The sequence below is a fragment of the Sphaeramia orbicularis genome, chromosome 24 (assembly GCF_902148855.1).
Source record: "Sphaeramia orbicularis chromosome 24, fSphaOr1.1, whole genome shotgun sequence".
Classification (NCBI taxonomy): domain Eukaryota; kingdom Metazoa; phylum Chordata; class Actinopteri; order Kurtiformes; family Apogonidae; genus Sphaeramia; species Sphaeramia orbicularis.
The window spans coordinates 4,921,791-4,935,390 of record NC_043979.1 but is presented as its reverse complement, the minus strand read 5'-3'; the positions used below and the strand labels follow the sequence as shown (position 1 = coordinate 4,935,390).

Here is a 13,600-nt window from a genome sequence, read left to right as displayed (position 1 = left end):
GCGGACCCCAGTGAGAGAAGGCGCCACAGCCCCCGGAGTCCACAGCCGCCCCCCGGCATGGAGGGCTCCCTCTGATGAAACACCGGAGAATAAGAAACATTAAAAAGATATAAAAATATTATTCGGTCGCGTGACCTCAAATTCCCGTCTGCTTGGTCTCAAAAGGGGGACACAGAAAGAACGTCATCGAAATGTGAGAAAGAAATGGGGGTGGATGGTTTTTTTGTACACAAATGTGGCGTGTTCTCCAAAGCCGATCTGATCGGCCCGTGGCACTTTACAGGTTGTTTTCGTAAAGCCGATTTAATCGGCCCATGGCACTGAAAGTGTTAATGTGAGTTACTCATGTTAATGTCAGGGACACACTTTCCCATTCTTCAGTGATAATAGGTTTATGAGGTTCACAGGTGTCTGTGAAGGATGGGGACACATTCTTTAATAATGTGACACTTGTTTGACTCCGACCATAGAATACATGATCTTCTCTCACATTTAATGCATTTCCCCATCTGTACCTCTGTTATTGGTTGAAAATGTCTTTAGTGGTGTATTCACACCTACTTCGTTTGGTCTGTTTAAAACAGACCAGAGTTTGTTTTCCTGTAAAGTCCGGACTTTTTTTTTAGGTGTGAATACAAACATGCAAATTCTGATTCGAATCAAACAAGTGGACTGAGACCACCTAAATGAAGTGGTCTCGATCCGCTTCCAAACAGACTCTGGGCCGGTTCACTTCTTGTGTGAATATAACCGGCCTCGAGCCAAAATAAACCAAGGAACCATGCGCCTTTTTGTGCTTGACAAGCCATCATAGCCCTGGAAGTAGCCGAGGTTCACAGGTGGTCAGAACTACTAGCAGCAGCCATGAGCCATGGACAGACATGGAGCAATGAGGAGACTGAATGTGTCATTGACATTTAGTCAGATGCCCATATTATGAAACTGGCTCCGAACCAGCTGTTCTTGACAGTTAACATTATTTTCATAAATTTGTGTCTGTAAAAATATAATACATATTCCAAAAAGGATAACTGCACATAGGACCTCCACAACTGTTTTCATCAACACCAGCCATCTCTGATTCACCCCACCTCCAACTTTTCTGTCCAATGCCAGCGCAGTTCATCACACGCGTGCTTCTGTTTACACATTTTGGTCCACTAGCAAAAAGTGCAATGAGAATGTGGTCCGACCCAAATGAAAAAAGTAAAGTCCGCATTCGATCCGAATCAATAAGCGGACCAAAGGACTTTTCAGGTGTGAGTACACCCTGTAAAGTGTATTAGGTAGATACTTTGTGATTTTGTGCGGTCCCACACCAAATTTCACCATCTTGAAGGAAAAGTCTGTTTTATCTCCTAAACAGGTGTTTGCCTCTGCATTTCTTCTTCATTCTTTATTTCTTCTGTATTGCATTTCTTTTTTGCACTTCTTTTTTCTGATTTTATTAAACCCCATACTCACCACTGTTGGGACAGAAGTTCAGTCTCCTAATGCGCCAGGGCGATGACTTTGAATTTAAAAACCATGAGTCCAAGCCACAGATATGTAGATTAGTGGCATCACAATTTTGTGAAATATTGTGCAGGTTCACAGAGGAACCAATTATTGGACTCTGGTCTGCTTACATCGACTCTAATTATGGCTGAAAAGGAGAGACGGAAGCTACAAGGAAACAGACAAGGTCAGAAAGCAGACACCTTGACCTGCAACGTGGGAGCAGGACTTTCCCACATCCACAGTGACTTCATTAATGCAGACAGCTTAACCACTGAACCTTCCACTGGGAAATCTGGAGAAATGGATTAAAATTAAGAAAAACAGTTTTCCTGTTGACGCCAGGAGTTAATCAAACTAAAAACACCGTGCACTGTCCTGCCGATGGTTGGCTGATGAGAGGTGAATGTGAGCTGAAACAGACTCCAGGGATCATTGATTAGTTCATCTTTGTGTTCTGAGATGGACAGGCATTCACTTCACATCATTAAGGAAACAAATAATACTGATCATGATTTCTTTAATTGCATGATGTATTATAACTAATACTAGTGTTTATGCAGCTGTACAACTTCAAAATGCGTCAGATTTGACAAAAAGACAATAGAGGAGTTAAAGGTTCTCTGCTGGACGTAATCTCATTTTAGCAGTTCTGCTTTCTTTGTCATAGTTTTAATGAAGACAGACAGCAGTGTTCTGGGGGGGGTCAGTGCAGCAGACCCAGGTTTCTGCAGTGAGACCTCAGACTATATTGTATGTGCTGCCACCAGCTGTTTTTTGGCATAATTATTTTTTGTGTGACTGTTTAATTCATTAATTTATTCACTAACATTGTTGCTTGTGCTGTAGATGTTGCTGTAGCCAAAAAATTCTGAATTCCATGTTTTTAGTTTGCTTTACCAACCTTTTTAATGTGACCTTTTGTGGCAAGTGCTCAATAACCCATAAACGTTTAAAAGTGAGTTTTCAAGATATTTACACCATAAAGTTACCATTTCCTTTTAAATTACCCAGATCATTGTGTTAAATGTTAAAAAAAAAGCTTGGACTGAAGATGATGTAGGAGTAGTTGGCAGTATAAAGAAGATAAATCAGAGAAAACAATTACCAAATTAGACTTTATTCATGTTTTCAAAAAGGCCAATAGGTTTGTTGACTGTCGACGGTTCTTTTTCTCAGACAGCTCCAGTCAAAGGTATCTGTGCAGTTCAGTGATTGTCTTTTCTCAGGTGTTGTTTCATTTCAGAAATGAACTGTAGAACCATCTTGAGGGCACCATCATTTAGTAGCAGGAATCCATGATGCGCCTCATGCTCATCCACCTCATGCCGCTCATGCCGCTCATGTTCATGAAGCTCCTGTACTCGCCGGGCCTCATGTACCACATCCTGCCTCTGAAGTGGGGGTGCTCATACATCAGCCAGTGGCCCTCCATCACGTTGCAGGACATGAAGTTGGACATGCTGTAGCGGTCCATGATGTTCTCGCAGTCCTCCATCACCTCGTACATCTGGCCACCGAAGTTCTCCCTCTCGTAGATCCTCATCCTGTAGGAGCCCCTGTACATGGGGATCATGCGGCAGGACCTGATGCAGTCGCTCATGCCCATCATGCTCATGTAGTCGGCATACTCGCCCCTCCTCATGAAGTACTGGTTTCCCATGAAGTTGGTGCGGTCGTAGACCATGAAGCAGCCCCTCTCCACCCTGCAGGAGTGGCAGCGGTTCATGTAGGAGGACATGTCAGGGCAGTCACTCATGCACTCATAGGAACGACCCTGGAAGTTCCTCTCCTCGTAGAAGATGATCTTGCTCATCATGTTCATGCTGGAGGTGGTCATGATTGGTGGTGCTGTGCGGTCACTGGAGGTGACGATGCTGGTGATCCTGCTCTTGAAGCTGAACTGCTTGTCGACCTGGTTGAAGCTTTCCTTTTTATACCTGACAAACAGAACGTCCCTTTATGAGAAACACCCTGAGCCAGCAATATACCATAGAACCCCATAGAGAACCGAGGTTGTCCACATTTACAGCTGTTCCCCCAAAAAACATTACAGAGGCACTTTCAATATGGACAAAACCTCTTTCAAAGGGTTAACGGAGGACAAAAGCAGCTTTGTCATGACAGTAGAGGCTCACAGGACTGTACAGAACACAACCATCCTCAGGTTTCTGTTTTGTGCCGATGGTGTAAACAATTTCTTACTTTTTGCACAATTGACTGATTTGTTATTTTCTTTGTGTCACAGCATTAAAATTGTATACAGTATACAGTATCCTCAACAGTTATTGTTGTGGTGGCAGAAACTACGACTTTACTAGGACTTTAATCATACACTGTAATACATAGAGTAGAATAATCTTGATTAAATGGCAAAGTATGGCTGTAAATAATAATTTATGACAAACTCCTGTGGCAGTGTTATGAGAATGTCCTTTTTTGTCTAAAACATCCCCCTCCCTGCAGCATTCCATTGTCTTTACTGCATAGTGTATTACATACGAGAGTGGATAGACATGGATTTAAACTGCAACTTTAGTGGTTCTCAGAGCCATAAAACTACACAGCATTAACTGAGTGTTTAATGTCAATAAATGGCCCTTTATCTTCATTATGTTTACTGTAAGTTCTAGAAAAAGAAGTTAACCAACATTATTTGTATGAAAAATTGATACATGTGAGAGTCCTGCTGTTAACTAAGAATAATTTATATCACTTCCTGTCCCTAAACACTATCTCTCAGTAGAGCTGCAGCTATTGATTATTTTTGTAATCCTTCAATCTATTGATTATTTTCTTAGATGCGATTCAATTAAACAATTATTTGAATCCGTGAAAAAAATAGTAAAAGGTGAAAAAGACATCTGGAAGTGGCAACTTGACTTTTATTCCAGAACCACCTGAAACAACAACCACAAAAAATATAAAAGTAAAATAATAATAATGGATTAGGTTTCTATAGTGCTTTTTCAAGGCACCCAAAGCACTTTACATTATTGATCCATTACTCATTCACTGTCACCTTCACACTCTGGTGATGGTAAACTACATTAAAGGATATATAAAAGATATATGTATAGAAATATCCAACTTAACTAATGTACTATCAACTTGAGATGGAACTAACATAACAAAAAAAAATAAAGCCAAATATTTTTAATGTTTGTGTGAAAATTTCAAAGTGTAAAGGAGTAAGTGATGGTTCTAATGAAGAAAAGCCAACATATAGACATTTTCTGTTTTTTTGTCCTCATCTCTTCTGAGCTGTGCTCCATGTTGTTTGTGTTGATCTTGGCAAAATGTTTAATACCTGTTGATCCACTAATCATATCAATCCATGTAAATAATTCATGTAAAATGCAGTTCGTCATCTTTCCATGGTCATCAGATATGACCCATTTGGACGTTCAGAGGCTCCATAGTTGCCATGGAAACACGTCATCTTCTACAACATTGATTCACCAGTAAAACCCATGGAGTTGGATCAATGACAGTGGATAGACACACTGGGTTTATGTTTAGTTAATGATAGATTTTGCTGAAAAAGTAAATTTTTCTTCAGTTTCCTCTGTTTCTGATATTATGACAATTAACTTTAATCTGAGTTTTTATGGACATCTACATGATCAGTCAATAAAATCTGGGAAAACACCGGATTTTTATTGAAGAAACGCAAAATACAGAGGATAATATTCTAATAAATAGTGATAAATTGGTTAAGAGAGGTTAATTAGAGAGAAAAACTCATTTGGGAACTGCCGGAAAAGTAACACTGGGTCTTTATGGGTTAATCAATGTTCACACAAAGTGAAAGCCAAATATTTTTAATGTTTGCGTGAAAGCTTCAAAGTTTAAAGGAGTAAGTGATGGTTCTAATGAAGAAAAGTCAACATATAGACATTTTCTATTTTTTTGTCCACATCTCTTCTGAACTATGTTCTATGTTGTTTGTGTTGATCTTGGCATCATGTGCGTCACAGTAAGCGTCCGTGTGAAACACAACAGTGGGAAAAAAAAAGTTTAGCGGCAGCGGAATTATTAATTAAGGAAACAAAGCTTCAATTCAGGAAAATTGTGATCCAATAATATTTTAATTGGTTCAAGTCGATTAGTCATTTCAGATCTATCTGTCAATATGGGTTTATGTAGTGTAAATCCAATAGCACACTGTATCGGTAGTGTTACCTACAACACTGAAGAGCTACTATTACTGCTGTGTGTGTGTGTGTGTGTGTGTGTGTGCCAAAGTGATATTAAACTCATGGAAAAGAAGGCAGCGCATATGTGGAAGCAAAAGTTAAATTAAATAGAGCATAGAGACCCAAAGTCTAAACCAGTATGACATTAACAGAGAAGAAGTTGTGGGCGACGGACAGACACCAGTTTCATGTAAACTATGACCCTGTCACTTTCACTTCTTGTTGGTTCCAGTATTGCTTCACTCAGCACACCACTCTGCTTTATTTCACTTTACTTTTGTGGCTTCAGTGTTTTTCCTCAGAGATGAAAGCCTCCACACCATCAGTCATGCAGGACTGGCAACAAATGAGGCCGGGTGTGTTTTTAAAAGAATGTTTTACCAAAGATGAAGACTCCCTGAAGCCAGTAAAGCTCCAGCTGCATGTTGAAACATGGATGTCGCAATCAGCTGAGTGAAGCATAACAATGGATGTTATCGCACTGCCAGCAACAGTTTGCTGTGTGGCCACTCCATTAAACTCAACATGGTAGTTAAATTGAGTTATGGCATCTCTGGTCTCAGCTCCAGGTTGAATAAACAGCCAATGTCAGCACTACGGCTCAGATTCTCCTGCGGTGTTTGTCCACACAAAATACAGGGTGTGGAAGAAACTGAGCTCAGTGGGACAGCAGAGGAATTCCTGTGTTTTTGGTTCAAGGAATGTACCTCCACTCCAGTACCTCTTTAAAAGGAACACTCAATGTAGCTTTGAAGAATTAAGAGACTATTGAAGATCCCCCTTCAGGAGTGTTGTAAGACATCAGATGCATCACTCTGAACAGCATTTAGCTCTGATGGATTTGTAAAAAAAAAAAAAAAAAAAAAAAAAAAGATCTATTACCTCATTAAAAATTATAAAAAATGATCTCCTTCGCTATAAAAGGCACAATCACGGAATACTTGGGACACAACAAAACTACTTTTTTGCAAAGTCAGATTAGTAGAAAGTTTACTTAACCCATAAACCCAAACAACCACTGGTGACCAAGATCATCTACCGTTACAAAATATTTAATACTTGTTGATCCACTAATCATATCAATCCATGTAAATAATTCATGTAAAATGCAGTTTGTCATCTTTTCATGGTCATCAGATATGACCCATTTGGACGTTCAGAGGCTCCATAGTTGCCATGGAAACACGTCATCTTCTACAAAATCGATTCACCAGTAAAACCCATGGAATTGGATCAATGACACTGGATAGACACACTGGGTTTATGTTCAGTTAATGACAGATTTTGCTGAAAAAGTAAATTTTTCTTCAGTTTTCTCTGTGTCTGATATTATGATAATTAACTTTAATCTGAGCTATTATGAACATCTACATGATCAGTCTATAAAATCTGGGAAAATACCAGATTTTTATTGAAGAAACGTAAAATAGAGAGGATAATATTCTAATAAATGGTGATAAATTGGTTAAGAGAGGTTAATTAGAGAGAAAAACTCATTTGGGAACTGCCGGAAAAGTAACACTGGGTCTCTATGGGTTAATCAGTGTTCACACAAAATTAAATTAACCCTCAAAGACCCAAATATCCACTGTCAACCTAAATCATCTACTGATCTAAAATATTTAATACCTAATCTTATCAATACATGTAAATAATTGGTGTAAAATACAGTTTGTCACCTTTTCATGGTCATCAGTTATGACCCATTTGGGTATTCAGAGGCTCTGTAGTTACCGTGGAAACACTGTCATCTTTACAACATTGATTCACCAGTAAAACCCATGGAGTTGGATCAGTGACAGTGGATGGGCACACTGGGTTTATAAGATAAGATAGATAAGATAAATCTTTATTGACATTGCACAATCATACACAGTATAATAATGCAGCGAAATTGAGGCTCCATACTTTTCGGTGCAGAGGAGAATAAAAAGACAATAAACAGAACTGAATATACACAGGACAATTAAAGAGTGCAAAAATGTAAAAATATGTTAAAAGGTTATATAAAGTGCTATATGTTCAGTTAATGATATATTTTACTGATAAAGTCACTTTTCTTTCAGTTTTCTGTTTCAATATAACAACCTTTGAATTTACTCTGAGCTTTTATAAACATCTACATGATCAGTGAATTATATATATGAAAATACATGATTTACTCACAAAAAAAGAATAATACTGTCATAAATGGTGAGAAATTACTTAAGAAGAATCGTTATTTGTCAGTAGGTCCACACACGTTAACATGCACCATACCAAAATTTGGCTTGTGCCTTTAACCCATCACTAGATCATGCATACATGCATCACACACTGCATACTAGGAGCAGTGGGCTCACCGTATCAGGCGCCCGGGGAGCAAATGAGGGGTTAAGCGCCTCGCTCAAAGGCACATCAGCCAACAACCCTAGAAAGGTTAAATATATACTGTAAAAAAATGTGCTTGAAAACTGACACAAAACTATCTCTGTGTCTCTTTGGGTTAAAGTGAAACTCAAAAGCTTGTGAAGACAAAATGACATTAAAACTTACAATAGTAGTTTGACTTTACTGGCTGGCATTATGGGAACTAAATGACTTGGATACAGAAGAAATGCTCCAGAGGAAATAATAGTGCTTAAAAATAATAGTGAAAAAGAAGTCTAATTAAATTTACAGTAATGGATTTGAACCATGAGATGATTTGACAATTTGCTTGTGAGACTTTAATTAGTCTAAACTGCTGTTGTTTGTACCGATGCAAGATTTGCACAGCTTTTGGTAAACAAAGAAAGATGTTTATCCATCTGGCAACCAGTCTCAGGCCACTGGTATTTTTTATTTAATTATTTTTTAAATTTAGCATACATCTGCTCTGCTTTAAATAGTACAACAATACCGAGCTGAAATATAAAGCATCTGTTTAATACTACTGACTACCAGCTACTGAGCTCTGTTCACTTTCTGCCATGTCCTTTAGTGGTTGTTGTCGTCGGCATCATAACTGCATTGTCTTATAGGATATTTATAGGCAACCTGACCATTGCTTGTATACTAATATTTTCCTGTAAACAGAATGACGTTCATGGAGTATTAGGTTATACTAACATTGCAGACATACTGTAAATTGCTGACTGTTTTAGGCTACTAAATAGCATGTTAGCATGGATTTACTGACACTTTCATAGTGTCACGCTGGGTTCAAAAGATTGACAGGTGTAGTAGAAGTAACTAAATGGTGTGAGGCTTGGGTAGATTTGCACTACTGAAGTACACTAGTGGTCTTCTATGAGACTGTTATGGCACACCATGAATGTATATCAAAAATATAGGTTCTTTAAACCCGATCTGGGGCGGCCATGGCTCAGAGGGTAGAGTGGGTCATCCAATAATGGAAGGGTTTGCGGTTCAAATCCCGCTCTGTCATGTGCCGTTGTGTCCTTGGGCAAAACGCTTCACCCACCTTGCCTCCAGTCCAGTGGCGGCTGCTCATCTTTCAGAGAGGGGAAGCTCATTGTCAGCTTACATAAAAAAAGCCAAGTTATTTAAACATAAATTCAGCCCTCCATTCCTTTTTAAGTAAATGGTCAGTGACCTTATCGTACCAAGTAAACAAGAAAATGTTGAAATTATGTTAAATTGAAACAAGGAAGTACAATGAGTGTGTTTTATTTATAGTGCAAGAAATGAACAAGTAATTTCATAGTGGTTTCTCTCTCGATTTCACAAGCAGAATGCGTGACGGTATTAAACTGAACTCTGTCAAGTGAAGGAGTAGATCTCAAAATAGCTGTCAATCAAATGGGATTCAGCCTTTCGACTGATCCTCCAATCAGAATGTGGAAGTCTGGCGTCCAGCCCAGCCGAGGTCCACCCACAGCTCCATTCATCCCCAGAGACCCTGAGCATCCGGGGGCGGGACAACATCGTGGCATTTATACCAATTACCGTCCAGTTTTGAGGCAATGAAAAAAACTGTTCCACTCAGTCCCATCGAAGTGCATGGACGCTGGGCCTCTACGGGCAAATGCACTGAGCACAGATCGTATGAGAAAACAGCACAACGGGAATGGAGGAGAAGTGAACAACGAGTCTGCTGATTTGTGATTCTGATTCTGAATAAATTAGTCTGTGAGATGAACGTGTTCTAACACATTTGTAGTCAATGAAATGTCAACACATCCATACATACAGGGGTTGGACAAAATAATGGAAACACCTTCACCTCAAGGTGATAATGCCCCAATCCATACAGCTAGAATTGTTAAAGAATGGCATGAGGAACATTCTAATGAAGTTGAGCATCTCGTATGACCGGCACAGTCCCCAGACCTCAGCATTATTGAGCATTTATGGTCAGTTTTAGAGATTCAAGTAAGACGTCGATTTCCACCGCCATCGTCTCTAAAAGAGTTGGAGGGTATTCTAACTGAAGAATGGCTAAAAATTCCTTTGGAAACAATTCACAAGTTGTATGAATCAATACCTCGGAGAATTGAGGCTGTAATTGCCGCAAGAGGCGGACCTACACCATATTAAATTATATTTTGTTGATTTTTTAAGGTGTTTCCATTATTTTGTCCAACCCCTGTATTTAACCATTTAATTTTTGTAATTTTAAGGGAAGCCGAGCTTCCCTTGAAGTCTATGAGAAATCACCTCTGCTCCAGTGTCACTCACACTGGTGAATATTTGGTGGTGGTCGGAGGGGCCGTTTGGCGCAAATTGGCAGCCACACTTCTGTCACTCAGGGCAGCCGTGAATACAAACATAGTTTACCACCACCAGAGTGTGAATGTGAGAGCGAGTGAATAATGTAAAGTGCTTTGGATGCCTTGAAAAGCGCTACAGAAATCTAATCCATTATTATTATTCAGTGTCTGTGTTCGTCCAGCCTGGGTTCACTGATGACCTGAGCTGTGACGTAGTGCTGCTTCTACAGCAGCTCAAGTGCTGCTCAGGGGACTTAATGGTAACTTGTCATCCAGAATAATAGCTGCTCATTACCACATGCAGAACTGGAGATTAGCCACAACAGTCCAACTGGTGCTCCACAAGCTACAAGGCAGGAACATGCACTCCATCTGTAACAGCTAAAACCATGGACAGATGCTGATTTTAAAGAATTCAGCACTGGAATGATGTGAAGATGTGTCTCTTATTTTTGCACACAAACTTCCAAGGACAAATGCACAATACACACACATTCTCCCCCCTCCCCACTCCAACCCTCTGCCCTCAAATTCTGTTTTTCACCCTATCCCCCAAATCCTACCAAATCTATTGAAAAAGTACCAGCATGTGTCCACTTGTAACGAGTGAAGACTGTATGATGTCTTATGATGTATGTGCTTGCATTATCTTCTCTGTTCTTCACGCAAATTTCGAAGGAAGGGTTCTGTGGCAGTGCGACTAGGTTTTGCTGCGGCCTGATGTCCCTAACATCGAACTGCAATTTCGTTTGCTGTACTGTACATTGTACTGTGCTGTCAAATGACAAATTTTATTCTACTCTTCTATTCTTCTAAGAACACAGAGTTTCTGTTTATTTCTCCAAAGATGTGTCCTCGTGACTTCACGAAGTTTAACTAGTAGTTATGTTATTCAGAATTGTCTGCATTTTAGTAAGAATTGACTGCTCATCATGTTTTACAAAAGGGGAATTTACAGAGTGAAAGCACTTCCTCTTGTCGGCTGTTCATGTACTTTCAGGATCACTTAATCTAAAGATGAAACTTAAGGCAGTCACAATTAAAGAACATATTGTTGTTCTTTCACTGTAAAAGAGTTTGATTCACATTCAGACTAAGGCTGTCATCCCAAAGTTATCTCACACAGATTAATGCAGTTTAATTGTCCTGTGTCATTTTTCTGTGCATTTTAATTAACTAATATAAGCAAAATATTTATTCATACTATACACTTCATGAAAAAAGGCTGTCACCTTCCAGACAGAGAATGGCATCTCATTGTTTATTTCAAATTTTATTATGAATGGCATTAATATTTTTTTAAAATAATGTGTCAATGCCTCCCACCCTGACTTTTGTCAATATGGTGTCATAAAATTATATTCGTGTTTACATTTGAAGTTTCCTTCTGTTTGTGGGATTTCAGACTCTTTCCATAGTGGATTTAATAAACATCATGTATCCTGTCTGTTCAGTGACGATAACTACCACAGAAAATTTCATTAAGGGAAGCTTTGTATCTCTTTTCCATAAGTTTGAGCTGAATCACCCAAGCCTTTTTCAGCACCATGTGAGCCAAATTTAATGCAGCTTACTTTGAAATGAATAATACAACTAATGTCCAATGTTTAAGATGATGCTTCATTATTTATTTTGTTTATTGAAAGAAAATAAATAGTGGAGGGGTATCATTAAAACAGCTTAAAAGTGGTATCTGCATGACTATAGCTAAGAATACAATAGAATACAATACAATACAGTACAATACAATAGAACAGCCTTTATTGTCATTTTGTGTACAATGACAGTGTAGATCATGACAGCAGTCAGTGAGATCTCAAAAACTCCAACAGTGTTAAAATTTTGTCCTAGGCTGCCTTTGTCACCATATTTGTTAAAGAAAAAAGGGATTATCTGACTGAAACGACTGATAACAACAGGAACCAATAGAAATGAAGCATCTGAAGACGACAGTCACAGAGGACCTTTTGATCAAAGGTCAAACATCACAAAATAATGTGGGATGAGTGAGACACAACTTCTCTTTTAGTTTCATCCAACTGTCATAATGCAGCTTCATGAATCTGATTGTCATGATTATGCAAAATAATTGCAAAAAAAATATTTGTTATCTTATGCAATTGCTATAAGACAATCAACAGAAGTGTTTTCAAGCCATTTATGATCAAGAATCTTTAGAAAGTTTAACTCTTGGACACAGGACGTTTCAGACTCTTCTGGAAGTCCATTTTTAGCTTACTTGTTGACAGGCCATAAGCTATTGTCGTCATGCGGCATCCGTCGTCTGTCGTCATCTGTCGTCATCTGTCGTCGTCTGTCGTCATCTGTCGTCATCTGTCGTCGTCGTCGTCTGTCGTCCGTTACTAAAATTTCAATTGTCTTCTTCTCCAAAACTACAATTCCGATTGACTTCAAACTTGGTATACAGCTTCTTTATGATGATGTCAACAAAAGTTAGTGAAATTATTTGGATCCGGATCTGATTCTGGATTTGGTGCCACTTTGAAAAATTTCCTCATTATAAGAGATAGGAAGTGGATCGATGCAATAACTCAGTAAATATAAATGATATCAAGTGTAAATTTCTACAGTCCAGCCCTGATGGGGAGATGACCAAAACATAATGGCCACATGCAGATCAGGATCTTCTTCTGGATCCGGGAACTTGCGGAAAATTTAACATGGGCTCTTATGGGGAAAACATTTCAATCGTCTTTTTCTCTTCTGATGAACATTTCTCCGAGTACGCCCTAATTGTTTATCAGCAGCAGCGGTTGCAGTCCATGCTGAAAATATGTCCAAACTTGGAGCTGATTACCTAAAATGTTCAGCTGTTGGACAGGACAGAGCCACACAGCCAAAAACCTGGAGGGGGTGGGGTCATTTGTATTTAAAGGGCCAGCGCTCAAAACGACCTTTCTGGTGTCCTTACTCAGAAATGGGGTTGAAGACGGACCTATGGAGTTGAATTAATGAAGAATTCAGACCCAAGCAGAGCATTTACAGGTTATGTAGACTACAGGGAAATGTTTGAAAACAAACAATTCCATTTTAAAAAGGGGAAATATCACTTCTGTAACCTCCTAAGACCCAGGAAATGTCAGCAAAGTACCAGCTTTTTTTGTTTTTTATTAAATAAGTGCCTATATTGGAAACATCATGATGCAACAGTTATTTTCAGATGCAGTTTTTAAAATTTTTATAGAATGT

The 13,600-nt window shown here is 38.9% G+C and overlaps 1 protein-coding gene across 2 annotated transcripts; it reads right to left on the bottom strand.

The window, feature by feature from the left end:
* Positions 1-2,779: 2,779 nt before the first annotated feature.
* LOC115414704 (gamma-crystallin M2-like) lies at positions 2,780-12,425 on the bottom strand. 2 transcript variants are annotated; one of them, XM_030127975.1, is made up of 2 exons: positions 12,409-12,425; positions 2,780-3,323 (listed from the first exon to the last, which is right to left on the bottom strand). In XM_030127975.1, exons 1-2 carry the CDS (start codon positions 12,423-12,425, stop codon positions 2,780-2,782), a joined length of 561 nt encoding a protein of 186 aa, XP_029983835.1. The 2 variants fall into 2 exon arrangements, with proteins under 2 accessions (XP_029983835.1, XP_029983836.1); XM_030127976.1 differs by lacking the exon at positions 12,409-12,425 and having other exon boundaries at positions 2,780-3,346.
* Positions 12,426-13,600: the final 1,175 nt, after the last annotated feature.